This window comes from Hordeum vulgare, chromosome 5H (genome assembly GCF_904849725.1).
Source record: "Hordeum vulgare subsp. vulgare chromosome 5H, MorexV3_pseudomolecules_assembly, whole genome shotgun sequence".
Lineage (NCBI taxonomy): Eukaryota > Viridiplantae > Streptophyta > Magnoliopsida > Poales > Poaceae > Hordeum > Hordeum vulgare.
Window position 1 is genome coordinate 64,451,838 of NC_058522.1, and position 21,039 is coordinate 64,472,876.

Consider the following 21,039-nt stretch of genomic DNA (forward strand, 5'->3'; position numbering starts at 1 on the left):
GTGTCCTCCGTAGGCCTCGGAATGACACTTCTGTAGGATCTGTCCCTGTTCATGTTCAGGCACACAACGTCTAATGACACCATCTACTCCTTCCTTATAAAGGTGAGGATCATCCCAAAAGTAGTGTCTCAAATCAAAGAAGAATTTCTTCTTTTCCTGGTAGGTGAAACTGGGTGGTATGTATTTGGCTACGATATAGTTTGCATAATTAGCATACCACGGTGCACTATGTGAAGTGCGGATGACATTCAATTGCTCATCAGGAAAGCTGTCATCAATAGGTCGTGGGTCATCAAGGACATTCTCCAGCCTAGACAAGTTAACTTCTACATGGTTATCAGCACCCTTTCGGTCAACGACGTGTAAATCAAATTCCTGTAGTAGGAGAACCCATCTGATTAGCCTAGGCTTAGCGTCCTTCTTCTCCATGAGGTACTTAATAGCAGCATGATCAGAGTGAATAGTGACATTGGAGTCAACTATATAAGATCTGAACTTTTCACATGCAAACACGACTGCTAAAAACTCCTTCTCCGTACTGGCATAGTTTCTTTGGGCACTGTCTAGAGTTTTACTAGCGTAGTGAATGACATTCAACTTCTTGTCAACTCTTTGTCCTAGAACAGCACCAACGGCATAATCACTAGCATCGCACATGATTTCAAAGGGAAAGTTCCAATCAGGTGGTTGAACAATAGGTGCGGTTATCAAGGCCTTCTAAAGTATTTCGAAAGCTTCCTCACAATCCTCATCAAAGAAAAAAGGAACATCCTTCTGCAAGAGGTTGGTAAGAGGCCTAGAAATCTTAGAGAAGTCTTTAATGAACCTTCTATAGAAACCGGCGTGACCTAGGAAACTTCGTATACCTCTGATATCTGTGGGGCAAGGCGTTTTCTCAATTGCATCAACCTTAGCCTTATCAACTTCAATGTCTCTCTCAGAGATTTTGTGTCCTAAGATGATGCCTTCATTAACCATGAAGTGGCACTTCTCCCAGTTCAATACAAGGTTGGTATCTTTGCATCTCTATAAGACTCGATCAAGGTTGCTGAGGCAATCGTCAAAGGAAGAACCATAGACGGAGAAATCATCCATGAAAACCTCAACAATCTTTTCACAAAAGGCATAGAATAGCCATCATACATCTTTGAAAGGTGGCTGGTGCATTGCACAAGCCAAAAGGCATGCGTCTATAAGCAAAGGTACCGAAGGGGCATGTGAAGGTGGTTTTCTCTTGATCAGATTGTGCAACAGGTATTTGCGAGAAACCTAAATAACCGTCTAGAAAGCAGAAGTGTGTGTGTTTAGATAGCCTTTCTAGCATCTGGTCAATAAACGGCAAAGGATAATGGTCTTTCCTAGTTGCCTTGTTCAGTTTCCGGAAATCTATCACCATCCTATAGCCTGTAATAATCCTTTGTGGGATTAATTCATTCTTATCATTAGGAACGACGGTGATACCTCCCTTCTTAGGTACGCAATGTACTGGACTTACCCAATCACTAAGAGCAACAGGATAAATGATTCCTGCTTCCAGAAGCTTTAATATTTCTTTTCTCATGACCTCTTTCATCCTAGGATTTAATCTCCTTTGATGATCAACAACTGGCTTAGAATCAGGATCGGTTTTTATCTTGTGCTGACATAGAGTGGGACTAATACCCTTAAGATCATCAAGAGTATATCCAATAGCCTCACGGTGCTTCCTCAAAGTTTTTAGTAAATTCTTCTCTTCGTGATTCGAGAGGTGAGCACTAATAATAACAGGATATATCTCCTTCTCATCAAGATAAGCATACCTAAGAGTATCTGGTAACTGTTTCAGCTCGAACACAGGGTCACCCTTTGGTGGGGGAGGATCCCCAAGCAGTTCAACATGCAGATTATTCTTGAGAATAGGATATTGTTCTAAGACAATTTTATCTATCTCGTCTCTTTCTTCCATATGCATATCATTTTCATGCTCAAGCAGATATTGCTCTAAAGGATCCGTAGGAGGCACGGCAATAGAGGCAAGAGCAATGATTTCATCCCTACCAGACGACTCTTTTTCATGAGGTTGTCATCCAAACTTGGAGAAGTTAAATTCATGAGACACACCTTCGAAACTAACACTGACAGTCTGTTTAATGCAATCAATGTGAGCATTGACAGTGTTGAGAAAGGGTCTACCAAATATGATGGGACAAAAGCTATCTTGTGCAGTACCAAGGACGAGGAAATCAGTAGGATACTTCGTCTTACCACACAGGACTTCTACGTCTCTCACAATTCCCAGAGGGCAGATAGTGTCTCTATTAGCTAGCGTAATAGTGACATCAATGGGTTCTAACTCAGCAGGTGCAATCTCATCTTTGATTTCATCATATAGGGAACGGGGTATTGCACTAACACTAGCACACATATCACATAAACCATGGTAACACTGGTCTCCTATCTTGACAGAAACAACGGGCAGGCCAACTACAGGTCCGTATTTGTCTTTCGCGTGAGGTTTAGCAATTCTAGCGGAGTCCTCACAGAATTTGATAACATGCCATCTATGTCTTCGGCTAAGAGATCTTTGATAATAGCAACACTAGGTTCAACTCTAATCTCCTCAGGGGGTGCAAGTGTTCTAATGTAACCCCTACGTATCACAGTTGGAGCTTTAGAATAATCCTTTATTCTAGCAGGGTATGGTGGTTTCTCACTGTAAGCACAAGGAACAACAGGATCACTAAAAGCAATGACTTTCTCCTCAACTATATTGGTTTTGGCTATGTTGCTTTCTACAGGAGGATTATATTTAAACCACTTCTCTTTGGGAAGATTAACATGAGCAGCAAAAGATTTACAAAGAGAAGCTACTATCTCAGAGTCAAGTCCATACTTAGAGCAAAAATCTCTAGAAGTGTTTGTTTCAACAAAAGATTTAACGCAATCAAACTGCAAATTCATACCCGACTCCTTACCTTCCTCCAGCTCCCAATCTTCAGAGTTATGTTTGATTCTTTCCAACAAATTCCACCTATGGTCAATATCCTTCTTCATAAAAGAACCGGTACAAGAAGTGTCAAGCATGGTACGATCTTCACGAGAAAGCCGAGCATTAAAGTTTTGAGTGATAATTTCTCTCGAGAGCTCATGATTCGGGCAAGAATATATCATTGATTTAAGCCTCCCCCAAGCTTGAGCTATCCTTTCCCTGTCATGAGGCCAAAAGTTCTAAATATAATTCTGATCACGATGTACTAAATGCATAGGATAGAACTTTTGATGAAATTCCAATTTCAACCGATTGTAGTCCCATGATCCAGTATCATCACATAGCCTATACCATGTCAACGCCTTATCCTTCAAAGATAAAGGAAAGACTTTCTTCTTTACCTCATCCTCGGGCAAACCTGCAAGCTTAAATAAACCACAAACTTCATCTACATAGATTAGATGCAAGTCTGGATGTGAAGATCCATCTCCTGTAAAAGGATTAGCCAGCAGTTTCTCAAGCATACCCGAAGGGATTTCATAAAAGATATTTTCAGTAGGTACCTCAGGTAGAGGAACAACTCCTCATGCTTCCGTTCGTGGTGAAGATACCCCGAACAAACTCCTCAAAGGAAGAGTTTCCATAGTGACAAGTGACAATAAATTTAAGCACAATATATGAATGTTTCCTTACCAAATTCCACTTACCAAAGGTGCTCCCTCCCCGGCAACGGCGCCAGAAAAGAGTCTTCATGACCCACAAGTATAGGGGATCAATCGTAGTCCTTTCGATAAGTAAGAGTGTCGAACCCAACGAGGAGGAGAAGGCTCTGATAAACGGTTTTCAGCAAGGCAATAACTGCAAGCACTGAAAGTAGCGGTAACAAGTGATGGTGTAGTGAGGTGAATCATAGCAAGCGAAAAGTAACAAGTAACAAGTAGTAGCAATGGTGCAGCAAGTGGCCCAATCCATTTTGTAGCAAGGGACAAGCCTGAACAAAGTCTTATAAGAGGAAAAGCGCTCCCGAGGACACACGGGAATGTCTGTCATGCTATTTCATCATGTTCATATGATTCGCGTTCGTTACTTTGATAGTTTGATATGTGGGTGCACCGGCGCTTGGGTACTACCCTGACTTGGACAAGCATCCCACTTACGATTAACCCCTCTCGCAAGCATCCGCAACTACGAAAGAAGAATTAAGACAACGTTTAACCATAGCATTAAACTAGTGGATCCAAATCAGCCCCTTACGAAGCAACGCATAGACTCGGGTTTAAGCTTCTGTCACTCCAGCAACCCATCATCTACTTACTACTCCCCAATGCCTTCCTCTAGGCCCAAATATGGTGAAGTGTTATGTAGTCGACGTTCACATAACACCACTAGAGGAAAAGACAACATACAACATATCAAAATACCGAACGAATACCAAACTCACATGACTATTATTAGCATGACTTATCCCATGTCCTCAGGAACAAAAGTAACTACTCACAAAGCATAATCATAATCATGATCAGAGGTGTAATGAATAGCATCAAGGATCTGAACATAAACTCTTCCACCAAGTAATCCAACTAGCATCAACTACAAATAGTAATCCAACTAGCACCGAGATCGCTAGCCGGCTAGGGAGCTCAAGTCACATCAGATCGTAGGTCATGACGAGACTCTATTATCAAAGCTGCGTACGTGTCAACACAGGTACAGGATTGGAGCGCACGGCAGGTACAGTGTCAGCGGCCATGCCGCTGACCTACTCTGGCTCCGATCCATCATCCCCGCAGAGTGTCAGCCCGTCAAACACCCACTACATTACCACACTCGACGTGGGAACAGTGGAGACAGCCGTACTGGCAACCCATGACTAATCTCAAAAGACGACGACAGACGTACTACACGTGTTCTACGTCGGCCTTACGCGAGAGCCTCATTGGCTAGCCGGCGGGCCCCATAGCCAGATGGGACCTTGCAGCCGGCGGGCCCCTCCAGCGACAAGACAAGATCACTATGGACCCCCTGGCCAGCCGGCGAGGCTGCTAGCCGGGTCCCACCTTTGTACTTTTATCATTATTGTAGGTCGGTGGGTTCGTCTATAAAACCCCCTAACCTCTTCCATGCAGAGGGGCTATTTTTTTTTAATATTGCATTTTTATTCATTTCAAAAAATAATGCGAAAGTTTAAAAAATTACAAAAATATAGCTGCCTCGGCTTAGGCGTGGCCGACAGGGACTAATCGGCCTAGCCAAGACCAATTAGTCCCAGTCGGCCTTGAAGGTTGAATAGCTAAGGTCGGAAAATAAAATTCCATGCACCTATTGGCTTAGCCAAGACCAATTAGTCCTGTCAGGGACTTTTTGGTCTTGGCTAGGCCGACAGGAACTAATTGGCCTAGCCAAGGCCGATTAGTCCCTGTCATCCACCCACCTGCAGGCTGACAGGCCTGTCGGCCTAGCCAAGGCCGACTGGGACTAATTGGTCTTGGCTAGGCCGATTAGTCGCTGTCGGCCACGCCTAAGCCGAGGCAGCTATATTTTTGTAATTTTTCAAACTTTCGCATTATTTTTCGAAATGAATAAACAAATGCAATATTAAAAAAAATTAGCTGCAGAGGGTCGGTCAATCCTTCACACACACACACCCATATAGGAGAGGCAGTAGCGAGCCAACAACTCCTTCTTCCTCCTCCATCGAACAACTCAAGGAGCACACTGTAACCACTCTAGTGCATTATATACCCCGACAGGACTAGGGGTATTATCTCTACGGAGAGCCCTGAACCTGGGTAGATCGTGAGTCCCTCGCTTGTACCAACCCCGTTCCTAGAGCCCGTGGGTGACCTTTCGGTCTCCACCTCATATCTTTAGCCTACCCATGGCTTACGTCATGAGTAAACACCGACATTTGGCGCCCACCGTGTGGCAATCTGCGGCATCGGCCAAAGTTACGCTCTGGATGGGGCCCTTCGCCAACACCACCGGATGCCTCGCGTCCGGATCGATCAGCATGCCCTTGGAGTCTGCCCTCGAGGAGGTTTCCGCAATGTTGGTTGATGTTCCAGTCTGTCTCATGGACTTTGACGAGGAGTCTTACGACGAGTTGCTCCCCAGCGTCGTCATTGCTGCGGTTGCAAACCTCAGCGTCCTCTTCGGCAACTTGCGTCTCGATGATGAGCCTCGCTACCTTGGTGAGGGCATCGACATCGACGCGCTTTGCGCTAGCTTCAGCAGGCTCTCCCTCAAGGAGGCGCCTGCGCATGATGAGTACCCTAGCGAAGTGCTTGTTTTCGATGGACCACCATCGTCTCTGGGGTGTCTTCCCCCGTACCACGTTGTTGTCGTCTCCAACCTCATGGAGGTGATGCATGGTCATTGGCGTCGGCACTAGCAAGCCTCATGACGAGGCGTCAACAGAGGCGGATGACCCCGCTGCGGGTGCTTCCGGCACGCTTCATGCTGCCCTTGCCGGCTTGAAGACACCTGTTGTTACCTCCGCAAACCCCACCGATGCTCAGGCCTTGCTCGAGGAGGCCTGCAGGCAAATCCTGGAGGAGGGCATTATCAACGCCGCTGCCAAGCGACGGATGGAGGCCGCGCAGCGCGAGTATAACTCCGCTTATGGCCTCACTCCAACTGCTGATGGTCCTAGCCGGCTCGGTGCGGTCCCCGGCCGCGGCCGGGTCATCGCTGATATCCTAGGTGGCAAGCACCCATCTACGATACCCACGCGGCCAACTTACGGGCTTCTCAGGCGACCATGGCAGAAATGCCAAGTTTGGAGTGCGAGGAGCGCGTCCTTTAGGAGAAGCGGGTCAAGGATCTCCTTGACATTGCGAATGAGGAGCAATCTCTTCTTGACCCTGGTCATGCTCAGTCGGTATCTCCGGGAGCCGATCCCGGAGCGCACCGCAACCCCAGCAGTCGTCATCATGCCGAGGGTTCTAACTCGCATCGCACTTCTGGCCGGAAGGGTGAGGGAAGTCAAGACATGCGTTTTCTGCGCCAGAGCGAGCCTTCTTCAGGCCGGCGTCGTAGAGACGGTGGTGACGAGGGGGATTCGATGCGCGAGGTTCCTCCTCCGAAGTATCGGGAGGGGGCCAACACCAATGACTCCCAGGACACCCTTCCGATCTCGGCCGGGATCGGCCCTCGCGTCCCTCATAGCGACAACGATTCTCGCAGAGTCCTCAACCTCCTGGCACAGTCGGCCCTCCTTGAGGAGGCTGGTCCCATCGGCCCAACGTGTTTCGGCCGGCGGATCCGAGGGGTGCCGTTTCCCAGAGGCTTCACTCTCCCACGGTACACCCCAAGTACAACGGCACAGCCAAGCCAGAAGACTGGCTGATCGAGTACACCACTGTAGTCGGCATCGCTCGGGGCAACAAGCGCGTAGCAGTCTGCTACGTGCCACTCATGCTGGCCGGCTCGGCGAGACACATGGCTCAACAGACTTCCAGCCGGCAGCGTCAACTCTTGGGTTGACTTCAAGGAGGCATTCGTCCGCAATTTCACTGGCACCTACAAGCGCCCTGGTCGGCCTCGCGAGTTGGCCATGTGCGTCCAGAGGCCGGACGAACCCCTTCGTGACTACGTCACGCGTTGGACAGAGCTGCACAACTCTTGCGAAGGAGTGCATGACGTACATGCCATTCAATATTTCATTGACGGCTGCCGAGACGGCACTCTATTCAACAACAAGCTCATATGCTTTGAGCCCACCTCTTTGGAGGTGCTCATGGCCAAGGCGGACAACTACGCCACGGTCGACTCCGCGATGCGGGTCAAGGTCACCGCCTTGGACAAAATTGTCCCCACACCGGCTAATCCCAAGCCGGCCTGCGACAATCGGGGCGGCCAGAACAACAAGCGCAAGGCGGATCAACTCGATTCACGCTCCACAAGCAAGCAGGTGGCTAGCATGGAGGAAGACGCGCCTGCTACTCAAGCCGGCTCTCAGCGGCAGCGGACCGGCAAGAACAACTGACAGCCCAAGCTCACATTCGAGAAAATGCTCGACGCGCCATGCAAGATGCATACTGGGGCGAAGCCGGCCACTCATACCCTCCGAGAGTGCAGTTTGCACAGCGACTGCTGCAAGGAGAGGGTATGTCGTCTTCTCTAGGGACAGCTGCTGCGCCTCGTGCTCCGGCTCCTGGGCCGACTCCGGCTCCACCACGGCCGCCTCACAACGGCGGCCGCCTCCACGACGAGTACCCCCACCAAGACGGAGCTTACGTCGTCTCCACCAGCGAGGGTGATGACAAGCACAGCTAGCGACAACGCCGACATGAGGTGAACGCCACGGTCCCCCCGGTTCCCCAATTCATGCATTGGTCTGAAAACCCCATTACATGGAGCCGGGCTGACCATCCTGCGGTGATGCCAAACCCTGGCTCATACGTGATGTTTGGTGTGTATCCCTTGCAACGGCGCCAGAAATAGTTGTGTCGACGGCACCAGGAATCCTTCAGCTACGGCTACGCCTTAAGGGACTTCCTAGGAAAGTATGCAAAGGATTTCCCCCGTGGCCTTGGAGCCTTGCGTTGGTGTTCCCTCAAAGTGGAAAGGGTGATGTAGCACAGTGACGGTAAGTATTTCCCTCAGTTTGAGAACCAAGTTATCAATCCGGTGGAAGAGTATCTCAAGATCCTGCACAAACACAAAAGCTTGCTCCCAACGCTATGAAGGGGTTGTCAATCCCTTATAGATTGTTTGCCAAGTGAGAACTGAAAGCAACAAAGTAACAAAGCAAAGTAAAAGCGGAGTTGTAAACGATGGATGTGAATAGACCCGGGGGCCGTAGTGTTTACTAGTGGCTTCTCTCATGAAAGCAAATAGACGGAGGGTGAACAAATTACTGTCGAGCAATTGATAGAACTGTGCAGAGTCGGGACAATATCTATGCAATGATTTTTTCTATAGGCATCACGTCCGAAACAAGTAGACTGATACTTCCTGCATCTACTACTATTACTCCACACGTCGACCGCTATCCAGCATGCATCTAGTGTATTAAGTCCATAAGAACATAGTAACACCTTAAGCAAGATGACATGATGTAGAGGGATAATCTCAAACCAATGACAAAAACCCCATCTTTTTACCCTTGATGGCAACTACTTGATGTGTGCCTTGCTGCCCCTACTGTCACTGGGAAAGGTCACCACATGGTAGAATCCAAAACCAAGCACTTCTCCCATTGCAAGAATCATGGATCTAGTTGGCCAAACAAAACCCAAGACTCAGAGAGACTTACAAGGATATCAAATCATGCATATAAGAAATCAGCAAAGACTCAAATATATATCATAGATAATCTGATCACAAGTCCACAATTCATCGGATCTTGACAAACACACCTCCAAAGAAGATTACATCGGATAGATCTCCATGAAGATCATGGAGAACTTTGTATTGAAGATCCAAGAGAGAGAAGAAGTCTTCTAGCTACTAACTACGGACCCGTAGGTCTGAAGTGAACTACTGACGAGTCATTGGAGGGGCGATGATGATGATGATGAAGCCCTCCAACTCCAAAGTCCCCTCCGGCAGGGTGCCAGGAAGGGTCTCCAGATGAGATCTCGCGGAAACGGAAGCTTGCGGCGGCGGAAAAGTATTTTCGAGGCTCTCCTAATTTTTTGCGGAATATTTGGGAATTTATAGGCCAAAGAGCTAGGTCAGGGGGCGGCCAGGGAGGCCACAAGCCTACCCACCGCCGCCTCCCCCTGGTGGCGGAGTGGGGGCTTGTGGGCTCCCTCGAGCCCACCTGGCTTGGCCCAAAAGCCCCGTGGACTTCTTCCGTTCGGGAAAAAAATCATTTCGGGGTTTTTCTTCCATTTGGACTCCGTTCCAAAATCAGATCTGAAAAGAGTCAAAAACACGGAAAAAACAGGAACTAGCACTTGGCACTAAATTAATAAGTTAGTCCCAAAAAGATATAAAAAGGTACATAAAACATACAAAGAAGGCAAGATAACAGCATGAAACCATCAAAATTTATAGATACGTTTGAGACGTATCAATACGCACTCGTCCTCGACCCCACCTTCGCCTCCAAGAAGCTCACTTGCCGGTTCTCCCGGGTGTTGGTCGACGACGACAGCAGCATAAAGATCCTCTACCGCGACACCTTGCTCAAGCTTGGGCTAAAGGAGAAGGACCTCCAGTCGACCAACACTGTCTTCCACGGCATCGTGCCGGGACAATCCTGCTCGTCGATCCGCAATATCCAGCTGGATGTCCTCTTCGGCGACAAGGCACACTTCCGCCGAGAACCAATTTGGTTAGAGGTGGTGGATCTCAACAGCCCCTACCACACACTGTTGGGTAGGCTGGCTCTGGCCACTTCCCCTTTTTTGACCGAGAGGTTGCCCTGCTGCGTCGCCACGACCATGACACCTTCTTCATTGCCGTGCTCTCGTAGATATGCAGTCGGTGGGGGAGGGCACGGGCGTGGCGCTGAACCCTGGGCCTCAACTTCGTGCATGCGCAGTGATTCCTGGCGATTCTCTGCAGCCTCAAGTATTGCATCTTCCTCTTCTACGCGTCCTGGCTCCTCATCGTGACCACAATCACCACCCCCTCCCCGTGTCTACCCCCCGCCGTGGTTGTGCCAGTTGTGAACGGCCATGTCCACCCTCGCCGCAAGCTTCCACTCCCCCTACCACCCTCGAACCGCCAAAAATCCGCAGCCGACGACCAACCCGAGGACCAGATCGACGAATAGACCGCCTCCCTACCAAAGTCTCTGCAAAAAGGGAAGCGAGAGAATGCGCTCACCTGGGTTCTCGTCCTCCAGCGCCGGTGTCGGTTGCAGATCCGCCCTACGCCGCACCGGATCTGCCCTTTCCTCGCGCCGGATCCACGGTTCGTCGCGCGGGGGCTCGCCGGATCCGCCCTTGCTCTCGCGGGACTCCACTCTCAGCAACGGCTTGTGAGAGGAATGGGGCGCGGATAATGACAAAATAAATAAATAAATAAATGGAAATTTGAACAGTTCCCCGCCTGGGGGTGTAAAAAAAGTTGGGCGGGTCGATGCGACACGGGCAACCGCGAGATTCTGCGCGAATCTTGGCGAGCCCGCCCGCCACACGGGACAGCCGCGGTGCGGCGCTTCCGTTAGATTTTCCCATCAGAGAAACATTCAAGGACTGCACTACTTAGCGGCGCCCCAAATTAACACTCCCGTGTGGCGGCCGCTAGCGAGTTGTCTCATGCAAAAATGACATGCGCTGGTGGGCCGTGTTCATGCATGTGTGAGCTCGCATCACATGCATATGTAGTGAAGCAGTACACATGCAGTGCAACTCCACCCTGACATGCACAAGCGGCTAAAGAAAAATAAAAGAGGCATGATCTATTAGTACTACTAAGCTAAGTATTGCCATCACTTAAAAAGTAAGCTAAGTATTGCCATAATGCGGCTAGTCCCCTCTCTCTCCTATGCATGCATGGGATGAAATCAACAAAGGTTTTCATTAACGTTTGAAATTCAAAAAGTTTTATCTACAAAACCGTTAATTCAATCGATGATCCGCTTTCATCATTGACTTTCTCGCGACGAGTTCTTCGAAACGAGATCCCATGTCGACATGTTCCGTCAACTATTTTTTTCTATTCATACTTGCCACAATTTTTTGACCGACTTGCCATATTATTAACCACTCACTTGCGTGAGAAAATTAACTTGATTGACACTTCTTAATGTTGTTTCGTACAAAGCTTTGTAGTAGTTTTTATTATGCATAATATAAAAAGATGCCATAGGTTGTGTGTTGCTAATTTAAATATGCCAACTTATCACATTTACATATAACTTTAACATAAACTATTTTGTGTGCTTGTGAGTTTAACTATGTCGAGCTGTCATATTTAAAAACGATGATCAAAAAAGATTTCTTGTGGTCACTGGTTTAAAATATGTTGAGTTTTCATATTTTTGTCCGTAATCGCCTAAAAAAAGTTGTTTGTGCTTGTCATCTTGATTATGTCGAGATGTCATATCTATACGCAATTTTAAAAAAGATGACGATTAAATTAATTTTTATCAAACAAGTAAGTACTTACTAATATGACAAGTGCAACAAATGTGGTAAGTACGAGAAAAAAAAGTTATCGAAACATGTCAACATGGATCTAGTTTTAAAGATTTCGCCGAAACAAAACGGATCATCGATCGAATGAGAAGAGATAAAAGTTTTTAAATTCCGATCATTTAGAATTAATCCGATGACATCATGCATGTATGCCCGCCGCATCGAATGTTCAGAATGAAGCGCTTCTAGATTAGATTTTTTCAACATTCAATAGATTTCGTTATCATTGGACGTGCTAATCCACAATGTCAACACTTGTTCGTGAGTCCATGAGTCCCAGGCTCACAGTGACCAAAGTTCCATGAACACCTGTTCTACCACACGTGCGAAGCTCTTGCGCGACCCGCCGGGCCTTCACCGGCACCGGCGCCGGCGCGTCCGGGAACAGACCGACTGCCGCCTTCCACGTGCCCGCGGGGTCTCCCCCATCCAGGCGACCCACAGCGGCGCCACCGCATCGAAGCCTAAGGGCCCCCATCACTCTGGCGCTGGGTTATCCGAGGCCGTACCGGCGAGGCGGAGGGCGCGGATCTATAGAAATCATCTCTGAAAGATTCTTTCTGATTAGGCCTGGCTTGCTCTGCCTCTGACCTGATGAGTGATGCCCTGATCTGTTCACTCGATTCGACACTGTCAGTGAAACCTTCTCCTTTTTTTTCATTTCGTTCCACATAGAACAATAGGGTTCAATCCATGTAAAAAAATAAAAAAAATCCTCTCCCTGCCTCTCCTGTCATTAACAAGCTCCACTTATTATTTGTTGCTCCTTGGATTGTTAAATGATTGTACATTTTGAGCTCCTGACTCTAGTATTGAATCGTTGGCATGAAGCTACAATGTAGAATTTCTTGTAACATCCTTGTTTTGATCTCTCCTGTCGTTTTTGCGATAGAGGCTCAGCTGCTCTGCGCTGCACCGCAAGATACTGACAGAATCTTACTTGTACAACACCCTCTGGGTATTGCTGGGTTCCTTTATCTCCTTGGCATTGCTAAAAGTAGGAAAATGATTCTAGCATATGTCACCAGATTCCTTCTGCTCAGATTCCAAAAGTTCTCGATTGGAACCATGCCATGCTTTCATCCGCATCTCTCTGAACAACTTTGTAAACGGGACTCCTTTTTCAACCGAAGATATGATGGCATTGCAAGAACAAGACCCACAAGTATCAGCTGGTATGGTCTGTATCTGCATATATGTATGCCCTTTTGCTCTGGGCTTGGGCATCCTTGGCATTGTGGCTGCTTCTCTGCCGAGGTATTGGTGGTTCTTGGCAACGGTAAGAGGCTTCTGGTCTTTCTATTCTCTACAGTACATCCTTAGAGCATAAACTTGCTGCAGCTTAAGCTTATGTTTATGCATAGCTTCCTTTCTTTTTATCCATGAACATGCCGCTGATAACAAAAACTACTACTTCCTCCTATTTTAGGCTGCTCTTTTGCTCTGTGCTTGGGGCTTGGGCATCCTTGGCATATAGGCTGCTTCTTTGAAAAAGTATTGGCTTGTTCAAAGAGCTTCTTGGCAAAGGTAAGAGGCTTCTTGTCTTTCTATTTGCTACATCTTTAGATCATAAACTTGCTATACCTTTATATCATGTTCATGATGGCACACGGGAACCTAAAGTGCATAGCTTACGTTCCATTTGTCCTGAAATTAAAAATGGCTCTAGTATTAGACACTTTTCTTTGATTTAGCTAGCTGGCATGATGTATGTGCATCCATGATGTATCTTCCTATTTTCCTCTGAAAGAAGTATTGGCTGTTGGCAAAGAAGTGTTGGCTTGTTATCTTTCTACTAGATCATAAACTTGCTAAATCTCTAGATGACCTGAAGTGCATAGCTTACTTCCTATTTGTCCTGAAAAAAACTTGCTCCAGTATTGGACACCTTTCTTGGATTTATCTGACATCGAATATATCCATTCATGTGAGGTTGGAACAGACTGCTCATAATAACACACATTACTCCATCTTCATATTTTAGGCTGCTGTATCTTACATTTGTCATGGTGCCGGATCAAGACCATGAGAAAGGTAACAGGAGTGGTCACAACATCAGCAGCAAATCCTTTCAAAGATGTGAGGGCTGCGATGCACATTACTATTGGTGTCATATGGATGATACCCAGAAGTATTTCTTCAAGTGCATGGTTGGCAATTTCCAGGAAAAAATGGCAAGCCCTTGTGCATCGATACCCTTTCTCTCCTTTGGATGGAATGCTATACTGGCCAGAGTGATAATTTTGTTGTTTGCTTGTTCCTGCAGGCCATACCACAGAAGTTTGTGGAGAATTTCAAAGGTCGAATCTCTGAAGCTATCAAGCTAGAAGCTCCTGATGGAAACATATACAATGTTCAGGCTATCAAGGATCTAAACAAGATAATCCTCGGATCTGGATGGGCGGTATTTGTCAGCTTTTATGAAGTAAAAGAGGGCTACTTCCTGGTATTTAGGTACATCGGGGATTCTCACTTCAAAGTTCTGATATTTGATTTTGAAAATTGCTGTGAGAAGGAAGTGTTCCACGCTCTCATGAACTGCGGCCCTAATGCCCAAGAAAAAGACGCTCATCTTGACCGATCGCCGCTGAGTGAAAGGCGATGCCAGAACGGTGGATCAAGCAACGGTGAGCCCCATCCAAGGTGTGAGCACTGCGATGTGCATTTCTATTGGCATCACATGGATGATATGCAGAAGCATTTCTTGAGGCTCATGTTTGGCAATTTCCATCAAGAAATTGTAAGCCCCTGTATATATAATTTGCTGATTGCTTTGTTGATGAAATGTCTTCTTGATCAGAGATATATAATTTGCTGACGGCTTTGTTGTTTGTTCCTGCAGAGCATACCAGAGAAATTTGTGAAGAATTTCAGAGGACGGATCTCTGAAGTTATGAAGCTAGAAGCTCCAGATGGAAACATATACAACATTAAGGTTACCAAGGATTTGAACAAGATAGTCCTTAGATCTGGATGGGCAGCATTTGCCACTGCTTATGAACTAAAAGAGTATGACTTGCTGGTGTTCAGATACATTGGGGCCTCTCACTTTAAAGTCGTAATATTTGATCCAAGTGGTTGTGAGAAACAATTATTCCACATTGTGATGAACCACGCTCCTAATGTACAAAAAAGGGGCATATCTGATGATCGGTCATTCCTCAGGGAAACGAGGCGCCTAGACTGTGAATCACACGATAGCAACAGTAGAAAAACTAAAAAGATGACTCCACTGGACTCTCCTTCACCGAGATCAGGTAAGAAAATTGAAGGGTTGCATGTACATTTTCCTTGCTATCCATTCTGTAGTTACTCACTGATATCTTCATGATCGGCATTGTGCAGCTGAAGGTGTCACATCTCCAGAGGACACCATGAATTCAGGTGGCCTTTGGGAAACTACCGAGGCTCGCTATGTCCTAGCAATCGGGTGCAATCTGACTACTGGGCAGAAGGCAGAAATCGACGCACTTGTGAAGAAAGTTAGGCCTGTAATTCCATTTTACATCACAGCCATGAACAAGACAAGTATGGCTCGATCTCTGGTACGTGTGGAGTATCCTCTACAGATTCAGTGAGACTCCTGCAAATTTGTTCTTTAATGTTCAGGATCAGATTCTCTTGTCTAAAATTTTGTTGGAATTTCTAAAGCTGTAGTAGCTCTTCGTAAATTATAATCTTCAATAATTTTAAAGACAGATGATTCATTCATCTCTAACAGGTCATCTGCAAGGATTATGCTGCCAAATACCTTCCACATGAAGACCAATTCATCACACTCTGCCATCCTAGTAAGAGCAGCACATGGATAGACCATTTGAAGGTTATCACTGATGGTTCATGCATGCTTTCTGCTGGCTGGTCATGCTTCGTTCTCCACAACGAGTTGCGGGAAAGTGATGTTTGTGTATTCGAAGTATCACAAAGCACCGGTGAAATGACAATGGTAGTTCATTCTCTTGAACGAGGTCATCACCTACAAGGTGAGTATTGGACACATTTATGCCTGCACATATGACATGAAAAACAGCGCTCAGGAAGTTAGGATCGCTAACATAGAAATAAGAATTTATAAATCAACTTACAAATAGACTCCTTTTTTTTACATAGCCAGCTAACACATAAAACTGAAATAGTATGAAATCAATACTGAGCTAGTGTCTCTGTACCGGATCATTTTGGAACGCCCATTTGTTTGTCTTTTACAGATGAAGAGCCCGAATCTCAAAACAAGTGCAATTATCCAGTCAAGAGCAAGGCGATCATGGAAGAGAGTGACGAAGAATATGCTGAGTCCAAGTCCAACTACTACTATTCAAAATATGCCAAGGGCCTGACCGGCGAGGAGCAAGAGGATATATTCAGGTCAGTGTTGATTCAACAGGGCAATCCAGTATACATCGCTGTCCTGCAGAAGAATCACGTTAGCCGCAAGCCTAACCTGCTGGTAAGTTCAGTTGTTCTGCTAATCACAAACTTGAAGACCTAGATGGTTCATTAAACTGTCTTTGATAGACATTCTGTAGTAAACTGATGTTCTGTATATGCAGTTCATCCCCAAAGAGTTTGCGGCTAAGCATCTCGCGGCGAGGTCGCATGACATCATGCTCCTGAGACCCAACGGGAAAAAGAAGTGGCGCGTGTGGTACTACTACCATTCGACGTTTAGGGGTTTCAACGGCACTCCATGGACCAAGTTCGTCTGTGACAACGAGCTGCGCGAAGGCTACATCTGTGTCTTTGAGCTGATCAAAGGCGTGCATAAGGCGACGATGTTTGTCCACGTGTTCACGAAGGTTGATGGCAGGCTTGTTCTGCTGGACTAACTAGCTAGGTTCCTGCGTAGCTGTATCCTTTTGAATTTGTCGCTGAATGATTCAAACATGTTGCCACTGGGAGTAGTTTGTGTACGAGACAAGTGCACTAATATGGTTCCAGTAGAACTAGCTGTTGAGCCATACCGTGTGATTTCAGAACAGAGAGAGTATTTCAGATGTTATTTCTCTTGCATGTAAGCTCAGTTGACTGTAATTTTACTGAACCTAAGTTGAGTCGCAGCTAGTGGATAGCCTTGTGCATATGTTACTCGAGGGCTGCTACTCAACTAATCGACGACAGGTTGTAGTTGTATTGGTTCTTTTGGTTAACTGCTCGTTGCAGTGATTTCTTTTTCTGAGGAGGTTGAAAACATCCGGCCTCTGCCTTCAACAGAGCCTAACAAAATAAATACGTGAATTAATCGAAAGCAACCGTCTTGACGACATCTGTCACTGCATTTGAATTGCCGATAACACCGTTTTTTGAATATGGGGAGTGAGAGCACTCCACATTATCGAGTCTGTAGGTGTGAATGATGACATCGAGTGGCTTGATGTATATTTTTGTGAGACCTTTACGAAATAATTAATAAAAATGGTTGCATGCATCGATTGATGCAGTGGCCGGAGGTTTAACCCCCTTTTCTAAAATAAATCTGTCACTCCACCAAGCTGGATGATGTGCCTTACCTCACACCGACACATACACCATCTAATTCGGAGGACTAACACATTCACCATCTAATCTGAAGGTCTCGCCAAGCCGCCACACGGTGAGCCGAAAGCACCAACCTGTCTAGCAGAACCTCAGCACGCACCGCATGTGCATGCCTTAAAATCCGCAGCCGCAATCTTTCGTCGTCCCATCTTTAAGAGGAATCAATGCCTTGACCTTGCTATGCCCAACTGCTGCCGACGTCACAACAACGCCAGACAGCGCCACTACCCTACGCACATCCATCAACACGCATCCATCATCGAGACTCCACTGCGCCATGTCGACATCATCCGATCCAAGAGACCCAGATCTAGGGTTTCCCAGAGTAGCCCGAGCACGATGACACAAACTGTAACGACGATGCCTTGACAAGGAAACAACGTCAAAAACGTTTCCATCATCCGCCATGACCGAAGTCGGCTTGATTTTCATCGCCCTTCACGCCACCCCGACCTCACAGCTGACTGGATCTGCACGGCGCCACGCCATGAAGACACACACAACCGCCAAAAGGCCAGCAAGGGACCTCCAGCTGCTCCGCACCGACCCTCCGCGTGTCATCGGCCAACCAAGGGCCACACCGTGATGGATCTGAATAGGGATTAGATCCACGACCGTCGCTGCCATCCATCGCAAGAAAGCATGTCGAAGATCGATCTCTGCTCACCCTCCGGCCATGGAGGCGATCGTCGCCGCCGGCCGACTAGGGAACTTAATTCGGCGCCGCGCTCCGTGGTCACTGGATGTTGCGGGAGACTTGGTATATAGGAGTAATTACTGGAGGTGCTTATCCACTAGGAAGAACGATTCGCTCGTGTCTCGTGGGTCACTCCTACAACTCATGAGAAGAACGCCGCCGCCGCCTGATATGTCTTAAACGTATATACTTTTCCAAACACTTTTGCTCTTGTTTTGGACTCTAATTTGCATGATTTGAATGAAACTAACCCGAACTAACATTGTCTTGAGCACAACTGCCATAGTGTTGCTTTTGTGCAGAAATAAAGTTTTCGGAATTGGACAAAACTTGTCAAGGATATTGTATTAAATAAATAAAAACATAGTCGAACAAAGATATGCCAGAGTGGGCCAACTGGCCATCCATAAGGGGGCATGGCGCGCCCCTGCCCTTGTGGGCCCCTCACAACTCTGCTTGGTCTATTTCCAACTCCATAAGTACCGTCTTCCGGAGAAGAAAAACAGGGAGAAGTTTCACCGCATTTTATATGGAGCCACGCCACCTCATGTTCTTCGTCACGAGGCCTGATCTACAACCTGTTTTGGGCTCCGAAGAGGGAAAATCATTGCTACCGTCATCATCAACTCCTCTCCATCAACAACCTCATGATGCTCACCACTAGGAGTGCGTAATTTTATTATAGGCATATTGGACATAGATTGAGATGAATGATATTGATCATGTAATCGAGTCAATTTGTTAGGACTTGATTCCTATTACCCACTATGTTCTGAGATTGATGTTGCTATGACTTTGTTATGCTTAATGTTTGTCATTAGGGCCCGAGTGCCATGATCTTAGATCTGAACCTATTATATTTTGATGAATATAAGTATGTTTTAGATCCTATCTTGCAAGTTGCATGCACCTATTACATGTTATAATCCGCATACCCCAAGGTGACAAGAATTAGGATTCACTCTGGTGATGACCATAATATGAGGACTTTATGTATCCACTATGTGTTAATGCTTTGTTCCTGTCCTCTACTAAAAGAAGACCTTCATTACCCTTAGGTTTACATTAAGACCCGCTGCCATGAGAGGGTTGGACAAAATATGTTATGCAAGTTATTGTTATAAGCACGTCTAACTATTTATGGAATACATGCCTACACACTGGTGCACCGACATGCTATACAAACGGTTTTTAACCCTTTCTGTGACAACATTTTAAACCGTCGCCTAGTGAGTGTGGGCGATAGGGGGTGTCCTTCCCACACGACCCAAAAACCGTTGGGGATAGGGTGTAGGAATGCATATTTTTTCCAGAACAAAGCGTATGCGATGCCGCATGTATCCCAAATGCGATTCTTCAACAATTATTTGTGATATATCGAATATCCCAAACGCTCCATCCTTGCTACTCGTGTGTGATAGCATTACCATCGCAGTCGGTATTCTATGGTGCAACGTTTATGATGCGCGCCCCATCACAAACAGTTCATGATTATAGAACGTGTATGATAAGCAGAAAATCACACACATTTACTTCTTCCAAACCGTATGTGATATATAATTAAGAATATTCTAATCATCGTAAGAGTGTCAGATAGGATTGCGAAATGTCGGATCGTCATAAGAGTGTCGTACAAGATAACTATCGCATACACTATTATGGGATGCAATGTTTACGATGCGTACCACATCAGAAACAGTTCATGATTGTAAAGCATGTAAGATAAGGTGACTATGACAAATATTTAGTTTGCTCGAACTGTTTGTGATATTGTCTACCATCACACACATTTGGTAAACGACAACTGTGTATATAGTCGCACACGTTTACGCTTTGTGAACTGTGTCGGATTATGATGTATATCACACACATTTGTGTTTTACCGATCGTTGATAACCCACAAGTGCAGGGGATCGTTTGTAGCCTTTTTTGATAAGTAAGAGTGTCGAACCCAACGAGGACCTAAAGGTAAAATTAACATTCTCTCAAGTTCTATCGACCACCGATACAACTCTACGCACGCTAACGCTTACTTTACCTAGAACAACCATGAAACTATTATGCGGAAATAAAAATAGAAGTACTTAGTAGGTGTAATAGATAGTTTTGCAAGAAAATAAAGAGCATGGAAATAAAAGTTAGTTGATGGTATTTTGATAAATATTAATTTACTTAGTTGTTTAGTAGAAAGTTTTTTGTGTAACGCAAGAGAAAGATTGTTCATGGGCAATTGGATATAACATGATAGATACTTCTCATATGCAATGAGGGAGAGGAATAAGCTAACACACTTTCCACACTTGGATCATGTGCACTTATGATTGGATCTCTAGGAAGTATCCACAAGTAATAGAAATCATTAAGGTAAACCCAACCATGGCATTAAACATCAAGTCATCTTTACTCCCATACGCGCACAACTACTACTTCTCAAACAACAGTGCCAGAAATTGACACGTTGACTGAGACTTGCTTGCGTTGTTTTTCCCTTGAAGAGGAAAGGGTGATGCAGCACAGGAGCAGTAAGTATTTTCCTAAGTTTGAGAACCAAGGTATCAATCCAGTAGGAGAATCTCGTCAAGTCCAAAGTACCTGCACAAACACAAAAGAGCTTGCACCCAACGCTATAAAGGGGTTGTCAATCCCTTCAAGATTGATTGCAAAGTGAGATCTGAAGGCGGAAAGTGCAACAAAGTAAAAAGAGTAAGGCTGAAAATATGGTGTGAAGTAGACCCGGGGGC

At 46.1% G+C, this 21,039-nt stretch overlaps 1 protein-coding gene across 1 annotated transcript; it reads left to right on the forward strand.

Annotated features, from left to right (window-relative positions):
• Nucleotides 1–12,340: 12,340 nt before the first annotated feature.
• LOC123395689 (B3 domain-containing protein LOC_Os12g40080-like) lies at nt 12,341–17,123 on the forward strand. The gene is made up of 10 exons (XM_045090723.1): nt 12,341–12,698; nt 12,959–13,345; nt 13,496–13,593; nt 14,051–14,240; nt 14,333–14,806; nt 14,909–15,323; nt 15,412–15,611; nt 15,788–16,049; nt 16,275–16,513; nt 16,617–17,123. The coding sequence occupies exons 4-10, from the start codon at nt 14,073–14,075 to the stop codon at nt 16,890–16,892; spliced, it is 2,034 nt and encodes a 677-aa protein (XP_044946658.1). The 5' UTR covers nt 12,341–12,698; nt 12,959–13,345; nt 13,496–13,593; nt 14,051–14,072; the 3' UTR covers nt 16,893–17,123.
• The last annotated feature ends 3,916 nt before the right edge of the window (nt 17,124–21,039 follow it).

What these genes read in the sequence shown, in the direction of transcription:
- LOC123395689 (XM_045090723.1), top strand. Translation starts at nt 14,073, where the DNA reads ATGGTGCCGGATCAAGACCATGAGAAAGGTAACAGGAGTGGTCACAAC. An exon ending in GCAATTTCCATCAAGAAATT is followed by an intron (nt 14,807 to 14,908) that starts GTAAGCCCCTGT and finishes TTGTTCCTGCAG; the next exon opens with AGCATACCAGAGAAATTTGT. An exon ending in CTCTCCTTCACCGAGATCAG is followed by an intron (nt 15,324 to 15,411) that starts GTAAGAAAATTG and finishes GGCATTGTGCAG; the next exon opens with CTGAAGGTGTCACATCTCCA.